Source organism: Monopterus albus, unplaced genomic scaffold (genome assembly GCF_001952655.1).
Source record: "Monopterus albus unplaced genomic scaffold, M_albus_1.0 scaffold48.1, whole genome shotgun sequence".
In the NCBI taxonomy this organism is placed as follows: domain Eukaryota; kingdom Metazoa; phylum Chordata; class Actinopteri; order Synbranchiformes; family Synbranchidae; genus Monopterus; species Monopterus albus.
This window is the reverse complement of record NW_018127928.1, coordinates 1,341,837-1,362,316: the sequence shown is the minus strand read 5'-3', so window position 1 is coordinate 1,362,316 and position 20,480 is coordinate 1,341,837. Positions and strand designations below refer to the sequence as shown.

The 20,480-nt window shown below is 42.1% G+C and overlaps 1 protein-coding gene across 3 annotated transcripts in view; it reads right to left on the bottom strand.

The window, feature by feature from the left end:
• LOC109960527 (nck-associated protein 5-like) overlaps nucleotides 1-20,480 on the bottom strand; it is a 134,189-nt gene that overhangs the window by 109,807 nt on the left and 3,902 nt on the right. For 2 of the 3 annotated variants that reach the window (XM_020600684.1, XM_020600686.1), the window contains exon 2: nucleotides 14,792-14,894. In XM_020600684.1, the coding sequence (XP_020456340.1) occupies nucleotides 14,792-14,894 (103 nt within the window). Of the gene's footprint in view, nucleotides 1-14,791; nucleotides 14,895-20,480 lie in introns of those variants that run through there. The other variant, XM_020600688.1, reaches the window with a different exon arrangement.

Sequence of the window (20,480 nt, the reverse complement as noted above, 5' to 3'; positions counted from 1 at the left end):
ACCAGAGGCCTTACGGCCACAGCCCCGAGTGGCTGCATCGGCAATGGAGGTGGAGAACATGGTCCATTTGGACTCAATGTCTCCAGTGTTCCTCAGGATCTGGTTGAAGCTCTGCCAGAGGTGGGAGTTGAAGATCTCCCGGACAGGGGGTTATGCCAAATGTTCCCAACAGATCCTCACAATACGTTTGGGTCTGCCGAGTCTGTCCAGCTTCCTCCCCCACCATCGGATCCAACTCACCACCAGGTGGTGATCAGTTGATCTAACTTGGAGCACACTGAAACTGGACTGTATAATACCGGAAACAAAAACATTTCATCCAAAAGCATCAACCAGCAATCAACATGGTAAGCAGAAGCCTTTTACAATGATCCATAACTGTATTTTTCAGGTGATCAGTCCATCAGCCATTTTATGGTGTGCCAGAACATGTTAAACCACTGAACAAGTGCGTTCCTTTTTTTTTTTTTTTTTTTTTTTTTTTTTTGTTAAACTATTGCCGTTGGCAGGTTAAGGTTTTTATATGGCAACACAGGATGATAAAGAAAAAGCACTCCTGGAAATGGTTTACATGGCAAACAGAACACATTTGTTGGCTCAGTGAATGTAATGCTTTCATCCATTTCACACTTAAAGCAATGCTAAGAGAAAGAGTCTCTTGTGGCACTGACAAAGCTTTATTTTGATTTAAGCTTTGAGTGCAGACTCAGTATGGCTGTACATCACAAAAATCGGAGACACTGCAGAACATCAGCTATAATGCCAACATTTGTGCCACAATTCATTACAGTAAAAAATCCCATCCCATAATGTATTCTTGCTACATAGAAATCTTTCAGGCTGGAAAAAGGCTCAGTTGATCAGTGTGCAAGTGTGTGGGCCTTTGTATTACTTACATTATGGGGACCGACAACTGTTAACACACTCGCATTGTGGGAACTTGGCCATCCACAAGGAAATCATTGAATTTTACGGGGGCAACATGGTTTATGGTTAGGTATTAGGTGTTAGGCAAGTAGTGGTTATGGTTAAGGTAAGTCTATAGGAAATGAATGTAAGTCAATGTAAAGTCCCCACAAGTAATGAAAACATAGCGCGTGTGTGTGTATGGGGGGTTAAACAGAGCGCAGGGAGCGATCTGGGCATGAGGAAGAGCGAGAGAGTGAAATAGGATGGAAAAATGCAATCATGCATCCTGGGCCTCTCCAGTTCTGGTCGTATGTTTCTCCCCCCGCTCCTTCTCCTCCACGAGCCATTAGTCACTATCCAGCTTCTGCTAATGTAATTAAATAAAGAATATATGGAGTCTTAGAGGTCGGCGGAGACATTTGTCTGCATAATTGTGTCCATGCGGTGGCAGAGGCTAAAAACCCCTGGATTTCCACAAAACACCTCAGGCTCAGTGACCAGACAGTGAAAGATAAATGATGATGAAGAAAGGAAAATCCTCTCTGAACTCCAGTGCTGTTAAACACAACTCTGAGGTATTTGATTTAACTATATCCATTTTCTCCCACTTCATACTTTGGCTTCATTACTACACTACATGCATTTAATAACTTTGGTTAGTTACTTCAGAATCAGATGAACAAAACAAAATACAGTAGAACCATCAAACTTTACTGATCCTGGGAGGGAAATTCACAAGCTACCAGCAGTATGTAAAGTACTTCAAATTATAACACTAGTTCCTCCTTTACTGCAACATTAAAGTGATGAAGTGTATAAAGATATAAGTGCTTTTTGCTACAATGCATATCCTTATATGTGCACAGTGAACAGTGTTGATACTTGAATTGCAATGTCTCACACAATTAATATCTCACACCTGAAATAATAATTTTTTCTTTTCTTTTGTGCCGTTTCCAGAAGAGCACAAAGCAGTTTTTCCTGCCAATCCAATAAATCGAAGCACTTAGGATCCCACATCCCTTCTGCTTACACCTGCTCCAAAACAAAAAATAAACCAAAAAAGCAGAAGCACTGAAGACTATCCTCAAACCTAGGTGATATTTTTAGATCTGGCTGTTGCCACACATTCAAATGCCTGTTTCTCCTCCAACACACACACACACACACACACACACACACACACACACACACACACACACACACAGCACATTATGGCAACCTACAAATAAACTGTCAAATGTCACAGCCCACCTCAACTGCTTGGCATAAAAATGTATAGTTGGCCCACAGGTCCCCTGATTCTGACCTTCTGGAGATGTATTGGAAATGTGAAACAACCTTGTGTAGCTTGTCAGCTAGTGACCTGCATATGGAACATGGTAAGATCACTACACTTGGGATACACCGCACACAGTCAAGAATTCTGACATTCTGTTACCTTGGAATCGCTGACACACAGCAAATGTCTGAAAACACACAAAGGCTACAAGAATGATGCGTCCTATAAGTTAAGCCTTTTTAAATTGACTCACTAATAATTTTGTCTTTGAAATGCACTAGGTGGCAGTACAGAAGGAGCTGATCCTTAAATTTTAGAAAGTGCAACCAGCAAAACGGTGTCAAACTGAAATCTTTCAGTTATAAATACTGTTTCTAATGTTGTCATTTCAGCACATGAAGCCACTCAAAAGAAAGCAGTGAATTTCTGTATACACAGTCTGTATGTGATATTACACATAATGACAGGTATAAACACAGACACACGTAACAAAGTGTAAATACTGCCATGCACACACCAAATACAAACTTGTATGTCACTTGCTTCCTGATTAAGTTCAACTTTCCCTGCAGCAAACCCACCCTGTAAGACCCTGGGCAATTCCTGTCTCCTGTCTGGGGCACTAGCAAGGTAGGCATTGTGGATTTGGGGCAGACCAGAGGGCAGGATGCTAGCCTGATTATGACCCAGTTGGACCTACTTCCAGCTCCAGACAGCCTGCATCCTGTCCCACATATCTCCTCAATGGATGGAAGCCCGGAAGAGATGGAAAGACTGGAGGGGGGCATATGGACTCACCACCAACAGCTCCAGCAAGGGGATGTTTTGGATCCTCCTGCAGAGCGACACTATGGCGTGGTGCTCAAACTTGTTCATCCTGTGCCCACTTGCCTTCCTCCTCTTCCGCTTCGTTCCCCAGTCTCAGCTGCTGCCTACCACTGTGTTCATGTGTGTGTGTTGGAATGATGATCCAGCAGGCAGTCGTGTAGATTTGGCAGTGCCTTATCTGAATTCTCAACCCTCTTCAGCAAGGCCACATCAGCTCTTGTCAATATTCAGCAAGTCACATCAGATTAAATCACCTGGGTAGGCCCTACTGAAGTGTGCTGCCAAGACAAGTATGTGTGTGGTTTTTAGTTTTGGTGTGTGAAGCAGCGAATGGCTGGTATTTGTGCATTGGTGTAAAGACATAAAATATTCACATGTCAGCAGAGAGAGCTAAGTCAGACTCCTGATTGGCTGTTTTTTATTTTTCTGCAACTCCACCTTTGGTCCAAAACTCTGTCATGATGGGACTTCTGAACACTGGCTGCCTCACAAGTACGACTGCTGCTGCTGCTCCACTCGTAGAGACTTGGCAGCAAATAAGGAGAGAAAATTTGCGTTCCTGCAGCTGACTGGCAGGACGACAGGGGTATCAAACAGGCTATGAAAGGACTCCTTGACATTTGCCTCAGGAGTATTTTCCGCTGTCTCACCGTGAGAGCAGCACCTCAGTTCAACATCGAATACATTGTATGACTCGTGTCCTCTGGCAGGAAAAGAAGCACTTGTGATCCAGTCCTTTGTACTGGTCTGCACAGTTTTCACTGGGAAGTAGGTCGATTTGGTGGGGAAGGAAAGGGAGGGAATCATGTCTTAGAAAAACACTTTACTTTACAGTGAACTAGTGTTTTCCAGTGTAATCTCCCAGAACAGGCAAGTACAGACTGATTGTCTCATTTGGTGACAGGACAATAAGCTTTTGAAGCATTTTCTGACCACTGAGCCATGCGGCTGCTCTAGTGTTATGTGCATTACCCACAGGCAAGAAATGTGTCAGAAATCCCATTTGGTTTATGGTCTGGTTTATCTAGTTTTTAGCCACAATGTAAATTCTCTCACAAAAAGGAACAGTGGAAATATCCAACCTGTTCCCTAAAACCCTTTTTGTTCTGCACTCAGTTTAAATGACTGTCTTCTAAACTACTTATGTTTTTATTTTTTATCCAATTTTTTCTCATATCTTCTTTACACTGGAAAAACATGGCAGCTATTTAGGGAACACTATCAAAATTCTCCTAAAACATCCACCAGGATCAATTTGTAAATTTTCTGAGGGTAAAACGCCCATGAAGTTGCTGAATCATGTTTTAATTCCTCGTTTAAATAGCTGTTAAAGAAGACTTTGAGCAGCAGTGACTCATGACCTCAGTGTATGCTATCTGACCAGGCAGATTTTCTTGCACCAACCAGTGTGGCTGCACAAGGCTTCACAATATCACCCACTTTCTGGCAAGGTGGCCACAAAAAGTGATCAAGGGCTTCGGTTCCCCACCTAAGAGCTTCAAGGCGAAATGACTTTAGTTGATGTTAAAATGTATCACACCAGTCTGGTTAAAAACTCCAAATATTGATGACACCATGAGCTCTTACTGTAGCACTTCAGTAGAGTGTCACATCGTGCATTTTGACCACACACCAAACACGGTCTACACTTTTTTTTTACAGTTTCAGTGTAACAGCACTCACTGAGATGTAATATTCTGACCTATTTCTACTGTTTTCACGCCATAGAGGCCTGAGCTTGTGACCTGTGGCTATCACTGTGATTGATGGCAGCTGAGTGGCAGGTGGTGCTCCTGCTCAAACGTAGATTACAAACTCATCAGTCAGCAGGCGCCTGGGCAAGCCTCACTGTGGAATTTATGGCATCCAATACAACAACTCCACACTGTCAGGTTATGTGAAGCAAGCCAAAGGCGATGCAAGTGTTAAGGTCAGGGCCCTACCTGAAATCATTCCTGTAAGTGACTGACTATTCTCCATCAAAGCAAGTGCCGCCCAATCATGACACTCCCTTAAATAGAAAATAACTTTAAATGCTATTGTGCAAGCAAACGCAGCTTTCACTGCTTTGAAGATAAATGGCTTCACTGTAGCTAATGCTACCAGTCATCTGTGCATGAGCTGTGTAAACCATTATTCAATTTCAGTAAGGTAGTTCATGCAGAACGCATAATGAGCAGCCATGTCTATATAATAAAGACTGAGATTTTAATAATGCATCCTTTGGCAATTTAAGGATGCTCGATTTGTCAGTGAGAAGGCATCATGTCACTAACACCAACATAATGACTGGTCTGGAATGACAAAAAATGCAATCTGGTGGAAACCACTGACTCTTTTGGTAATAAATCTTTAGCAAATGAGATGTCAAAGCTTCACTGAGATTAATGGTAAAATAATATAAACCTAATATAATAAATTAACAGTGATTATTGTGGTTTGGAATGGCTGAAAGACTACACCGAAGTAAGAACTGCATCATTTGTCAAGTTAGAAACTACCTGTAAATTAAAGGCGGTGAAATTCCAAACTAGTTGTGTCAATGCGTGTACAGTGAGAATGTCATGAGAACAATTAAAACCAGATCCTAAAAAAACAAAGAAAGAAAAGGTGCAAGGAGGCCCAACTCCTTTATGTGAACACCTGTTAGGAACTTGGCATACAAGCCTGACCAGTACAGCCTCCACTGGGTGACAACTGGCCTGGAAGGGATCTGCTTTTCCCACACGAGGAGTCTCACAGTGTCCTGAACACATCTTTAGGCTCACAGAGCTAATTTACATCCACATATGCTCACATGTAAACACACATCCATATTATTTGTGCACATGTTGGCACACAAACACACAGTCTCCTTCAATCATCCTATATCAAAACAAACAGTGGGGCCTTGAGCACTTACATAGAGCCATATTTCAAATGTTAGTTTTAAAGCGGTTTCTGTATGTATTTACTCAGTGGTTGGAGTTAATGCAGAGACATAAATATTTCCCTGGACTGGGCAGGAAGTGATTCTAGGGTCATTAGGCACTACCCAGATCACTGACCAACACAGAGTCCTACACAAGAGCTAAAGCTGGGATCTAAAGTTAGGATATACATGGATTTCTTAATCTTTACAGTCAGAAAGGAGCACAAATTTAACAGCTCAGTAAATACAACACTATTTCTTAAGGTAATGTCCATGGGCCTGACTGCAGAGCAAAAACATGTTACAGGAACTAGAGAGAATCCTTTACCACATACTGTGTAATTTTATCTCCCACTACTCAACACCAGCTGGTCCTAGAACAGGCAGGGTCCAACTGGCTCCAAACAATCATTACCCCAAAACCATACTGCAACTATAGTCACCAACAAACCAAATGTGCTCCTCCTTTTAGAAAATTACTAGAGAATTGATAGAGAGATAGCCATTATCTACCAGGAAACCCACCAACCTGCTTGGTTCCCCACATTTTTAACTCTGGTCTTAGAAAACCCAAGCATGAAAGAGCTCTGTTAGATCCCAGCCGAGGGTTTGGCTCAGTGCCTGATGAGGAGGATGTGATTACAGGGCGGCCTCTGTGCAGAAGAATAGACAGGACGCGCCAACCGCCGCACACCACTGCACCACCTTCTGCCTCTCACACCCACACCCAGTCTGCCAGGAGGCCACAGGGTGAGCTTGTCCTGCCCCAGCTGAAAGGTGTGGAGGTGGGCCTCCCTTTGCTGACAGATGCAGCCCCTCCTCAGTTTCTCCCCATCCACTAGGGTCTTAATCTGCATGTCCAATCCTGTTAGCCACCCTCTGCCAGTTTTGCCTTGTTCAGATCCAAACCTTCAGTGCCAGTGTTGGATCTAAACATGGTGCCTCATCTGCATATGATGAACAAACATCCCTGGAGATGGAGCTTCCTTGCCAGGTGGGCGAGGTTAACACCCTGGGATAAGCTTTAAAGACTACAGTGTTTTGATCATGTTTCTGTGCTGAGACTGGCCACTTTTTCCACACAATGAACCCAAAGGAATATAATAATGTTTCTTAAACCTTTGTATTCAATGGAAGAGAAGTGAAATATGCAAGAAGCAATACAATATATTAAGCTGTGCTTCTATAAATGACCTAAGAAATAGCTTAAACCTTTTAAACAGCATGTTAGTGAGCGTAACAGCGATATTCCCAGAAATGACTATCTACCCAGGGTCAGTTCACTTTAATGAGTTCAAATATGATTTTGATTATGTCAAATATGACCTAATTTCATTTTGTGGTATTCTAAAGTCAAACTTCCACATAGGATGTATTGATGGTTCCCAAAATTACACACTGAGGTAGCTTACGATTTCCTCTTCTTTTACTCTATGACTTTAATGATGTCTGGTTAAAAAAAAAAAAAATCCAAGCTGACATTTATATTAACTATTTTACATATTAACTGGTTTCTCAGTTGTCAGTAATGCAACTAACATTATGACTTGCATTTTCTTTCACATATTTTCTGTACATTTTCTTAAAATTTGCACTATATTTGGATTGAAACTTGACTATTGAGGATAAGGAGACATGACCTGCAGAAAAAGATTTTTTTACACATCAAAAAATGTAAAGAGTTTATACTTACAAATGAATATACGTGCTACTTTTAGGGATATTTGTTATAAGTTACAGTCACAAGAAACAGGATGCATAACTTCTTCAGGGCAAGTATGAGCATCTGATCTGATCACACTGTTTAGTGTGATGTCAAGTCATAACACTTGAATAATCAAAGCTTGTTCCTGGTGACATAAAAAGATGTCATGTTTAATCAAGCTGAACAAATTTACTCCTTAACCATGTGACTTTATCTTTATAAACCAGCATTTGAGGGCACACTTATCAGCTCCGTGTGCACAATCCTGTGCGGAAACAAACAGTCTTCTCCTTGTCTCTGCAGACTTCAAGCCTCTCAAAAGGCCTCTATGTTCCTGCCACCAGGCTCTCGAGCAAAACCACAGCATGAATAGAAATTGGTGCAAAGTGCTAATGTTTGGGGAACAATGCACATGATTACAACCACACGCAACCCCCAGTATCTTCCATCATGACTGAGAGAAGAGTCTGTAACTAGCCCCTCAAATCACAGAGCACAAAGGACGGCTTCACTGGATGAGGGGAAATAAATGTCCAATTGTACAAACTGGCACGAGAAGGGACATGCACACAGCACAACCTCAGTGTCCCTCTCACAATAAAGTAAAAAGCCTCGTCAGTCAGTATGAAACAGATCCAAATGCTTTTATTTTCTGACTGATAACTAATGTGTCTTTGACTGAGCAGTAGGCTGAAGAGAGCTGTTGACAACATCATCCTATGGCCAGCAGGCAAATGTGATTTTTACACATTTCAAAGAACTGAAGCATGAAACATACAAACAACTTGTGACCCAATTCAGAGATTTCAGCGTACATTAGTGTGTCATTCACAGGCGGCGAAGATGGTTCCCATGCCAGAGTAAGAATAATCAGGTCTGTTGGAATGCTTGTCTCAGTATCACTGAAAGCAAACCTGAAAACTCCACTCAAATCCCTGCAAATGCCAGGGAACTAATTTTATGACAAATCTGTTCAAATGACGGGTAAAGACAACTGAAGAAGCATTTCTTCACTGTGGTGCTGAGATCCATTAAATATGATGTAATTTCTCTATTAAAAACACATGCAGGGTATTAACAGTGGGCTGCCAAAGCTCATTACTTGGAGGTTGGAAAAACCGACGAGTGGCTCGTATCAAAACAGCCTCAACAATTATTAAACTAATTTTACAAGCAGACGCAGACCGCTTACTCTTATCCACAGTGTGTGGTTGGTTACAGGGGAAGCCACTGGGATTCAGACTGGAGTCTATTGAAAAGCCAACACTGTAATTGTGTCTCACTGGGCTCATGAAAGCGTTGACGGTTCCCATGAGACAAAGGGAGGAAAAACGTTACCTCTTCTGCCTCTCAGAGTCAGTGAGTGTCCCAGACTTCACTGTGTTCCCACACCCTACAGCCCCGTGGCTACCCACGTAGTGAGCCCAGGTATGTATAGTATGTCACCTGCGTGCTGAGGGAGCTGTTAGAGACCCAGCTGGAGGGTGAGACTGGTGGTACACCCTGCTGAGAAACTTCACTTAGACACTCAAGATGAAGTGTGAGTGTGCTCTGAGAGAAAAAGCAGCGGCTGCTCCATCAAGAGTCTAAATCTTTTTATGGAACTGGCTCCCACCCAAATTGCCTAATCAGCTTCAGCCCCTGGACCACACTTTACACCAGTTACTCAGGAGTCAAGCTGACAATGAGTAAGCACTCATCCCCTGAGCTTGCCATCCTGTAATGCCATAGGAACAGGGCCCATTTTGAGGAATAGCATTGTCAGTGGATTTCTGCAATATAATTACACTCTGCTCAGTAATAATATCAAACTTCTCCATTTGTCTGCCTGATGATGCTAGAGCCAATCAGATCAGACTGAACATTTCTTCCCATCTAGCTTCAGAGCTCACTCCACTACTTATGTTTTATGTCTTCATTCTGCCTTATAACAGCCAGCTGTAATAGGCTGGAGGGGAGGAAGGAGGAAATCCAGTCCTGCCAAACAGACCCCATGCTGGTCTGCCATCTAATTAATTTGCACTTAAATTTAGCATAAACCAAACTAGTTTGAGTGTTTTGGGACAATTTTATTGTCTTACTTTCCCAGTGTTGTTTGGACCAATGAAACAGGTTGCAGCCTGCATAACAACATGGCAGCAAATCAGGATGTAAAATACGAAAAGGACGCTTGACAAAGCCAGGGGGGATTTAGTTAAACCCAACCTTGGATATGAACAGAAAAGCAGGACCACATGCTGTTTAGTCAATACAACTCACAACTATGCACCAAGCGTTTAATCGGTAATGTAGAGCACTTGATTATTAACCCTCCCCTGCAGAGTGTTTTCAATTTGGCCTTTTGTTATCAATTATCTCTGAGCATGATTGCACTGCTGCACACATTGGCAAGGAAAAGGGTGTGGAAGAGAAAATAAGGACATGCTCTCACCAATTTAAGGATTTTTGGGTTGATGAGTGTTATTTCACAGTGTGAGGAAATGCATTAGACACCACATCCTAGACAGAAAGACATGAGGCTCTGTTGTTTGATGAAAGTGAGAGAGGAATTAAGCAGTTGGCACAGATATTTAATGAAATAAAGCTAAAGCAAAATGGAATGATTTGACAGTGATAAACATCCAGTCTGGTCCGGGCACGTGGCAAAGCATTTATCATATACAATCACCCTGCCTGAATGCTGAAGCCAGGGCAAAAGATGATTATGCTCTACAACAGACGTGCTGAGGGCCTTTCATCTCAGGTTGGATGAAGGAGGTTTCTGTTGTGCCAAACTTTGTAACTTTCCAAAAACCACAACCCAAGTGCAACCCAGGTGCAGAAAGCTTTAAAAATGGGCACCGCTCCAAACCCTGCAGGTTCTTTTCTCTCTATTCCTAATGTACTTCTAATGCTGTTCGTGTTCACTGCTGAGCCACTTCAGTTACCTCTGGAGAGAAGTGTGTCACATTATCTACAAATAAAAACTTAAAGATTTACAAATGTGCATGCTGATTTGTGGGTAAATTATGGTGTTTGTAAATGCACTGTCCAGTTCACAAACAAAACCAAATTATTTCAACAAATGTAAAACTATTTGTTGAGATGGTCCAACCCAACCTATTTCCTGTCACAGGAGCTGAGCACTGTAATGAAATGCTGATAATGCTGACTAAGCATCAGCTCCTCTTACATTCACAAGGCCATAAACACATATGCAAGCACACAAAGACGAAAAGTCTCTTACTTCTTTGAATGAAGTGGTTTTAAGGGTTAATTATTTAACCTTTGTTTCTGAGACTCTGTTTCCATCAGTTTGCTAGATGCAGCTGTGAACAAAACCCAATGCCATAGTTGCTAAATTCACCCAAAACTGATGCTGCGTTAGCTTGTACTGTGTAGAATGGACCCCTGACAGAGCTTCTGCAGTGACCTAGTTAAAGCTGCTGGCAGCAGCTAGCAACAGTTCACAGACCGACCACAGCCAGTGGGCTCATCGTGCGTGTTCCTGCATGATAGAGAGTCTCACCTGCAAACAGGCATCAAATGATAAAAATACACAGAGCCACAGAATCAACCCAGCAACACAGCAGTTATGTAATGCAAATGGTGTCGCAGTTACTTGTGAGCACTTCTGTATCTGCTGTTACTCTGGGACATCCCTGAGCTACATAACATGATCCAGATTAGATGGTCCAACCAAACCTATTTCCTGTCACAGGAGCTGAGCACTGTAATGAAAGGCATCAATAAAATGCTGATAACACTGACTAAGGGTCAGCTCCTCTTTCAAACGCACAATGCCGCTCACACTTTAATCACATCAAACATAGGGTGCCCCAGTAGTCCAGTGGTTCAGCCATATGCACTGTGAGTGTTTGACGGATCGAGTCCGCCTCGTGTCACAGGCCCTTCCTCTATTTCCTGCCTGCTTCTCTTCAACATACTGTCCCCAATAATGGTGAAAAGCCCAAAAAATTTATTTTAAAAAGTTATATCAAACACATGTGAAAGTATACAAAGACATGAAGTCAGTTTTGGAGCAAACACACAAGAAAATTTCCCTTAACCTAGCCTTCATTCACTAAGGAAACATATGCTTGCTCAATGTATTATACATGTGTGAGGTGGTGGTCCAGACTGACATTCAAGTCCTACACTCATTACCCCTAGACGACTGATAGACGTTGTGTATGAAGCTAGGCCCTGTAACCCATCCAAAGAAGAGCAGACATAAATATTTTACCTGGTTCTCAGCTGACATATGGTATTTTATCTCAACCTTTGTACGCTATTGTGAGCTGAAAATCTGTCTGGGGCATCCCCAACAGGAAATATCTCTTGTGCATTATCTTAACAAACTATGAAAACAACCATTTTCCAGATGATACAAGTGTAATCTTTCACTAAAAGGTTGACAGCCTTGTGACAAAACTGGGTAAATGACACTGCCTAGGCCCATCTATCCAGGTCATTCAGCATGTTTTATAAAGTGCACTGTGAGCAGAGACCAAAACTAGACCACAGGTGACAGAGAGGGAAAACCAGAACATGGGCACTCATGCCTGTCGTCTGACAGAATGTCAGAAACCACCTCCTGTGTTTTCTCAGATGCTTAAAAAATATATATATCAGAGGCTCATATCCTCCCAGGAAAAGGAGTGTTTATAGGACTTTATAGTTTTATCTACACCAGCGTCAGGAGGACCAGAGACATATCCCCTGCCAGCGCTGGAAGGATAAAGTCCCAGGTTTGAGATTAGAGACAAATTTAAATTTTTGGCCTCAAACTATGTGACTTGTGGCTGATTAAAGGCTCATATGAAATGTTTAACTTGTGTGTGTGACCCTTTAAATTACTGCAATACTAAAGTAAATATCAATTCCACAATAAAATATTTCACATTGAGCAATTCAGACAAGGAATGTTTGCCATTTCCTTCCTTTCATGCAACAATATGTGCACATATTAAGTTACTATCATTTGACTTGAATCAAACTGGATAACAAACCTTTTCTTCAGTTTTGCTACAAAGCTCTTCTCATGGTTACCCACTGCCATGAAGTCAAATCTGCATACTGCCACCAGATCTATGCTGGACCTTTACCAAACATGCTCTGGGCTTCCTCATGTCCCACTACAAAATCAAGCCAGCACCCTTATGCTCCTGCTGCCCTGAGTGAGAATAAATCAGTGGGGGGGGGAGAAGAGAAAAAGATAAAGTAAGACAAAAGAAAGCACTGAGATTGAGTGGAAGTGGAAGAGGAGATTTATAGAAGACAAAAGAGAGAAAAACAGATGGTTGCACAGGAGAGAGAACAGCGAAACATGAAAATGGGGACAAAAATGTATGCATGGATAGTTGAGTGGACAAATGTGAGCATGTTGAATCATAAACCCGTGTCACAAGTGTGACCTACTTTCAGCCTCACATTAAACCAGGACACTGCGTATCCAATTAAAGCAATTAAAGCCACAAAATACTTCATACCAACCGATAACTATTAGTGGGAGTGAGGCAGTTCGGAAACCCTTGATGGATCACACAGTCATCTGATAAAAAACCCATCAGAAAGTAATCATCCACTGGGTCAACTGAAGTTACACATTCACAAAGCTAAACCACTGCAAATAAATTACAGTTCAGGGTCTGCTATCACCAACAGTGAGTGTGTCACTCCAGGTGTGCTCCTTCTACATGGCCTCTCATGTCACAGTTTAAGTCAGGGGTGATTGACACACTTTTACAGTAGAAGATGAATTTTTGATGTGCTGTCGATTACATTTGGTATTTGACAAAACAAATTTATTAATAAAATAAATAATCAATTATGAAAATCAGTTGCAGCCCTAATTCCTACAAACGTGACACAATCTAAATATTATAGATAGAAACAAAACTGCAAGTAAAGAAGCAGTCACCAGAACAGCACGGGGTATTTCTTTAAGCACCAGTGCTCCTACATGTCAGCAATGGGTTAAGATGGGTCAGTAGCAAATCAACACAATATGTTGACATGCTTCAGCACTATTAAAGCCTCATCACTGTCAGTAACAAGCTACACCATAAACAACTAAACAGCTTTGGAAATCTAGCCTATACAACTGTATATTACTCAATGGTTTGATAATATTTCAGGCTTACTTTGAAGAGAAACACCCTGAGTAACTGTGGTCTTAATCAGCTGCAACAAATGTGACCTTGATGACTTCAGCATTTCCTATATAAAAATGTATAAAAATGCTATTTTAAGCCTCTTGATTTATTATTTCCTGTGCAGTGACCATACTGTATGCCCTGGGTGGAGGGATAAGCTTCTTTACTCCCATGTGGACACACACAGCAGCCACAATGAGGCTGCACTTGGCATTCTAAAGAGGCACTTGTGAGCAGATTCACCTTCAGTTAACCCTAAGCCAAAGTTTCCACTCCTATGATTTGCAAGAGCGACCCGGCAAAGAGATAAGCCTGTCAATCATCAGCAGCCCCTGTGTTTCACAAATACAGTGATAGGAGGCTGCTTTTTCTCTCCGTTGCCTGATGTATGGATGTGTGTGCTTTAATTTAGAGCCTTCATGCTTGAATCTCAGGGCATCTGTGACATTTCCATCACTGCTTATTTTCTTTACAGCTTTTGTAAAGAACACAAAAGCAATCCATCTACATTCTGATCATAAGAAGTCTGACATCGTTTGTCTTTTCTAATCACTCAACATAAGTGGACCTTTCCTGGAAGAGACTTCCCTGAACACAGGAAATGAAACATTTTTCATCCCCCAGCAGATAGAATAAACAAACGAGTGTGTAGTTAGCATGAGCAGTGTTAGCCACCATGTATGAGGAGACAAAACAGCACCACCTGCAGAGCTTCAAACTACGTCACCAACAAGATACTCTGTGGGAAATGCAGTCCAAACAAATCACAGCAAATGACAGCATGCTAAGACAACATCATTAAAAAAAACCACAAACCCTCTGAATTAGTAACTCATTTTAAAGACTAACTTTAAACACAGTGAAAGTTGATAGTGTTGTCATGTAAAGGTCTACACTTATCTCAGCCAAGTTCAAATAAACCTTAAAAACAATTGGAACATGAATAGGACATTCCACAATGTTTATTTCCTGTCTAAATGACAAATCTAACAGGCGCACATTATTAAGGACAGACTTACCAGCAAGCTGCTGTCAAGAGACAGTCTCTTTAAGTGCTCTCTGTGTTCCAGGTGGCTGTTCATGGTCACTTGGCCCTGCAGCGATCCACACACCTGTGTAGCCCTGTAGGGAGGGGAGAGGGGAGGAGTAAAGTACAGAAAGTGAAGGAGAAAGTCAACTAGAAATATCTCAGGTCCAGCAGGTCATGTTTCAGCTGTTAGAAGGGTTTTCACCTTTTACATGAGCTCAGAGTACAAATCAAAAGCAGCAGATGCAGCAGCGTCAAACTTAGTTACCAAGTTATCCTTTCTAATTTCTTTCTCTCCTATTTCTTTCTGTTTCTATTGCAGTGCCTTGTCTCAAAACAAGCTAGAGAGGGAGCATAAGTGTAGACCTCTCATCAGGGATTACAGGACTCTAGGATCGCAAAGCTCCAGCTAGAACTTGCCGCCTGCTTTCATCGGTACCCAGGCATCCCAGCCCCAAACTCCAAGCTTCAGCCACTCATATTTATTCTAGGCTTCTCCAAACAATGCTGGGAACCAGTCCGACATGGTCTGACTGAGGCCACAGCAGAAAATAAACACTTTACTTCACGCATACTACTCCTTTACAAAGAGCCCGGGGCTTTAGGCTGACTGTGGCTGTGCACAAAGAAAGCATACCACTTCCTCATTGGTGAAGGTGGGGTCAAAGGTCATCTGATGAACGCCTCAGGGTCAGAGAGCTTGTCTGAGCAACACAACTTGTATTACCACGTTCATGTATGTGTGGATATGGCCAGAGATGACACTTATTCTACCCATGTTAAAATACAGTCAAGAAGATGAGACTGGGTTAGGATGAATCAAGGCATTTCATCTCTTTTATTAGTTTTAGAAACGAGTGATTTAAAGAGTCTAATTTATTCCTTTATACTAATATCACTGCATTATTGATCACCACTGGCCTGCTAAGTGCCACTACTTGTGGGGCACAGAATTATGCTGAACTATATTTATTTCATTTTTCAGGTCAGTCATGATTATTTGCTTCACAATCCTATGTATACAACAGCACTTCCCAAACAGTAAGCCCCTTTTGCATGTAGGCTATGTGTTACACCCTGTCTGAAGCTCTAGTAGTGTGGTTGCATGCCACATCAGACTGCACGCATGATGTTCTCATCCAGAATTGATGTTTTATTCCCAAACATGACACATTCTCCTTCTGCCCCATTTCTGAATAACTCCCTGAGCTATTTAGTGTAAAAGGAAGTTGCCTAATCAGTGAACAGGATGTGAAAGGCACTGTCTTTAATGATGCAGACATCAGACTCCTCTCTCTCTCTGGCTTTGTAGTGACTAATTGTGGAAGTGTATTGCATCAGATGAAATAGCCTGGTCTATGTTTAGATTTTAGTTTGGTCCCATTCCACTGGAGATTAGGAGAGGAAGTGAAGCCCACAGCTTCCCTTGGGTGCAGAGATGGGGGGAGGAGTTATAGGAAACTTAGACTAAATAATTAAAATGGATTATAACACTGTGTCTGACTGCCCAGACCTGATGTAGCACACACTGACACAATTTTCCTTGGGGTACAGAACGTGCAATGAGGTAGTGGATGGACTGGAGCTGATAAAGATTAAGTAAACACATTAAAACCCAGATATGAGGCGCATTCAGATAAGGTGAGCTGACAGAACACAAGAGAACTCTTACATTTGTCAGTTAAACCCAGTGAAGCTTAGTCTTTTTGCTGTCACTTGCCTTAGAACTCTGACAAGCTGATCTGAGTTTAATGTCAGACTACTACAGTCATGTAGACACACTAGTTATCAGTGAAGTTATTCATTTCCCTTCCTATCAATTAAACTACATACTGTACATTTGTTTCAAAATACAAAAATAAAACATAATTTATCTAATTTAATCTTTATCTTATCTATTCTGTGATACCATGGCTGTCTAATAGAGAATTATTTACAGTACTTCTTGACATATTATTCACATATTTTTTCTGTTTTTGTATTAACATTCTTAGTGTTACACAGTTAAATGTGGCTCACTAAAAACAAAAATTTAACAGCATTAACACAAATAGACTATTCATCATTTTGTCTGTGAGTCCATGTTGTCATTCTTTTGGCTTCTTTCACTGTACCTCCCAAACGCTCTGTAAGTTTATATTTGAGGCTCATGACAGAGGCTATCAAATGTGTTTCAGAAAACTGCTAATCAACATTTCGTGTATTAAGTATTCACTGAGCAGATCCAGTGTTCATGGAAGCATGGAAATCTGACTATCAAACTATTTTTCCCCAGCTAAAATACTTGTTGACTGTCTGTTGCCCGTGTTTCTTGGTTAATTGGTTTTAAAGGAAATGAAACACTTGGTGACTGTTAGCCATGACAAATGCTGTTTTAAATATGCAGTGACACCGGTTTGGTGACTAACTAATAGTGATCAAAATAATGTCATATTCCTCAACAACGTATTACAAAACTAAATGCTCCATTGCCTATATTTATGACACTCCAAGGGCCCGATTTCCTGTGATTTACACCAAATGCAATCACTGATATGTTAAACTGGTCTGATGTTGACCTACACAGAGTGACACGCGTCGATGCCCATAGTCCACACGGCTCCCAGCCGGCCATCCAGCCAGTCAGCAAGCCAGCCAGTGGGGTGGAAAGGATATAATCAAAGGAGGCCAGGAGGACACTGACATCTGGGAGTCTTTGTGCTGTCGGCCTAATTAGATGCCCGAGTGAAGGGAGGAGGCGCAGCAGGATGGTGTATATGTCTGAGTCTGTAGAATCTGAAGGGGGGGTGGCAGGGGGGGCTCTCTTTTTTTAACATCTGCTCCAGGAACAAGGGAGGACCCAGCTGAGGTCAGAGCTGCAGACAGCTCCAAACTACAACACAGATAATGTGAGGGGATAACAGCTTAATGATAACACTTAAACCAACTGAGAGATCGCTGTACTGAAAACAGACTGTGAGCCTCATGTATAGATGGTGATAATAAGCCCAGATTGTCCATGAATATGGATTGCCATGCTTCAGTTTGATACTGCTCCTTTGTAAGATGAGAAGAATTAGGCAGTTGTGCACTCTGTGATCACCACCATTTTACTGTCAATCATCTTTTTTTTGGAAAGGTGAAGCCTTAATGATCCTACACATACAGTAATGTTATGCCGGGGAGACACTGCAGCTCCACACTCTGGGTTTTGACTCTGAGACCACACTCTGCTCTGTGTACCCAGCGCAGCCAGGCATTCACCCAAGTGTATTCTTATTTCACATTTTGCAAGGTGTCATCACACACAGGGAATCTTTACCATGATAAATTCAAAATGAGATATAAAGTGGGTGAAATGTGCTTGAACTTTGGCCCCTATGTTGTAAAATTAAATCTTTATTGAGAACTAATTACAGTGGAATTTGTGATTAAAGAATTCCCTCTGCTCTGTACATTTGGTGCTCCTTTGTGAATTCAATTAGTCACAGGTTATACATTAAACTATATAACAATGACAAAGTAAATATTTGAAGGGCCCTCAGGAGGAAAAGGGCCAGAGAGCTACAGACTTAAGAGAAGGGGCTTCCAGGAGTGCATTTCACATGAGTTTTCAATTAGCGCTCACATCTATTACAAACCTTTTGAAGCCTAGAGGTGTTGGTAAGAAAAACCTTTTGTCCACATAGTGACTCAGGCCTCTGTGTTCCAGGGCCTAAAAATGGATGGTGGGGGAAATTGAACATTGATTGGTGCACGCCTCTGGCCCCAGGAACCAATTCATTTTGTCTCAATGCCCTGTGCCTGCCTTGAATAAGGGGGAGCCTAAAACAGGGTCAGTGCAGAAGCATCCCCCCATGGCCCAGAGCCCAGTTCTCGCTTTATTTTTCTTCTGAATGATTCATCCAGATTGCCATGTCCGGGTAGAAGAATGAATGACCAAGAAGATTATACGTTTGAGTCTCGCTTTTAATTCGCCTGCTACATGGGGGGAAGTGGGAGGGGATATTGGGGGTGCTATTACTTTCCATTCATTGAGAAGAAAATTGAAGCATGCAAGTGTCTGATGTGGGGTTTAATGTGCAGAGAGGGAGGTCCATCTGTATTGTAGCAGCACAGATGGTCTATGTTGATCGGATGTTTTGAGTCCCTCTGCTGGCGAGCCTGTCTGTTCCTGCCTCTGCATGTGTCCCACTAGGCTACAGCTGTAGCCTGGTACAGCCTAACATGAAATTACTGTCTGAAAGCCTCAAAAAATAAGCCATATTTTACACTGGTCTGTTGTTGTTTTTAGACTGTCAGCAAGGCAATTATTAAGCTGAATGTTTTGTCTTTTACTGAATACTTACAGTGTGCTCTCATGGCTGCAGAGAATCAGAACAAGTCAGGCAGACGTGAAAATGAGAGGCCTGTCATCAAGGCTAATAGGTCAATTTAACAGGTCCTAGAAAATGAATGTTGATGCTATAAGAAAGGCAGGGTCCATGTCAACACGCTCTCTTATGTAACTGTGATTATGCTTGTGCTGGAGAATTCTTTAATCAAGGCCAGTTAGAACATGTGTACATCTTTACTGCTACTGAGATCACGCTGCATGAGCTTGTGCGTCTTTCTGGCATTTAAACCAGGTTATTAGGGACAGTATGGACTTGTGCTATGATGACAGTGGTTTAATTGAAAAAAGGATGCTCCCAAATGTGCTGTCCTACTGTTGTGTACAGGTAAAATGCAAGCTTCATATGCAGCAACTAGTTGCCCACACACAGGGTTATTTGCCTGTGTCTTTAGTTTCTTGAGCCATTGTGATTATAAAACCCAGGGACAGCCTATACATTGCTGAAAAAACAACCTTTAAAATAATTCTCAATCTCACTGTTGCCTTCAAACACAATGATAATGAGAACAGCTGTTCAGCTTCACTATGTTTTCAGTCACAAAGCTTTGAGACATGCATGAGGGCCATGAGGCATTTTTAATCATAAGCAGACAGAAATATGACGCCTAGTTCTGCATTTTTAATCAGCCATTTGCACTCATCACCAGATGCTCCAGCTCTGTCTTCACAAGATCAGCTGCTCTAGTTCCATGATGCGTTTTCCAGAATGCGCATGACGCCTTCTCAGTCAGGCTATCACTTTAAAGAGTATATTTGACTTAGCCTGTTCGTTAAAGCTTGTCAAACATAACTGCTGCTCCATCCGACCAACACTGGCTGAGAGGACCGGTTCTCAGTGTTGTACTATGCAAACACTTAAATTACTTCCAAAGCGAAATCATGTCAAAGAAGAAAATGCATTTCTGAGAAACAGTTAATGATAAAGATTCTGTCAGAACTTGTCTGAGTGGCTTTAAATCTTGTGTCAGCAGGCAATTTAATGTCAGGGTCTTGGACACTCGGGTGAAGAGAGGGGCAGAGCTGTCAACTGATCACCACCTGGTGGTGAGCTGGATCCGATGGCGGGGGAGGAAGCTGGACAGACTCGGCAGACCCAAACGTATTGTGAGGGTCTGTTGGGAACGTTTAGCAGAATCCCCTGTCAGAGAGATCTTCAACTCCCGCCTCCGGCAGAGCTTTGACCAGATCCCGGGGGAGGCTGGAGATACTGAGTCCGAGTGGACCATATTCTCCACCTCCATTGTCGATGCGGCCATTCGGAGCTGTGGCCGTAAGGTCTCCGGTGCCTGTCGTGGTGGCAATCCCC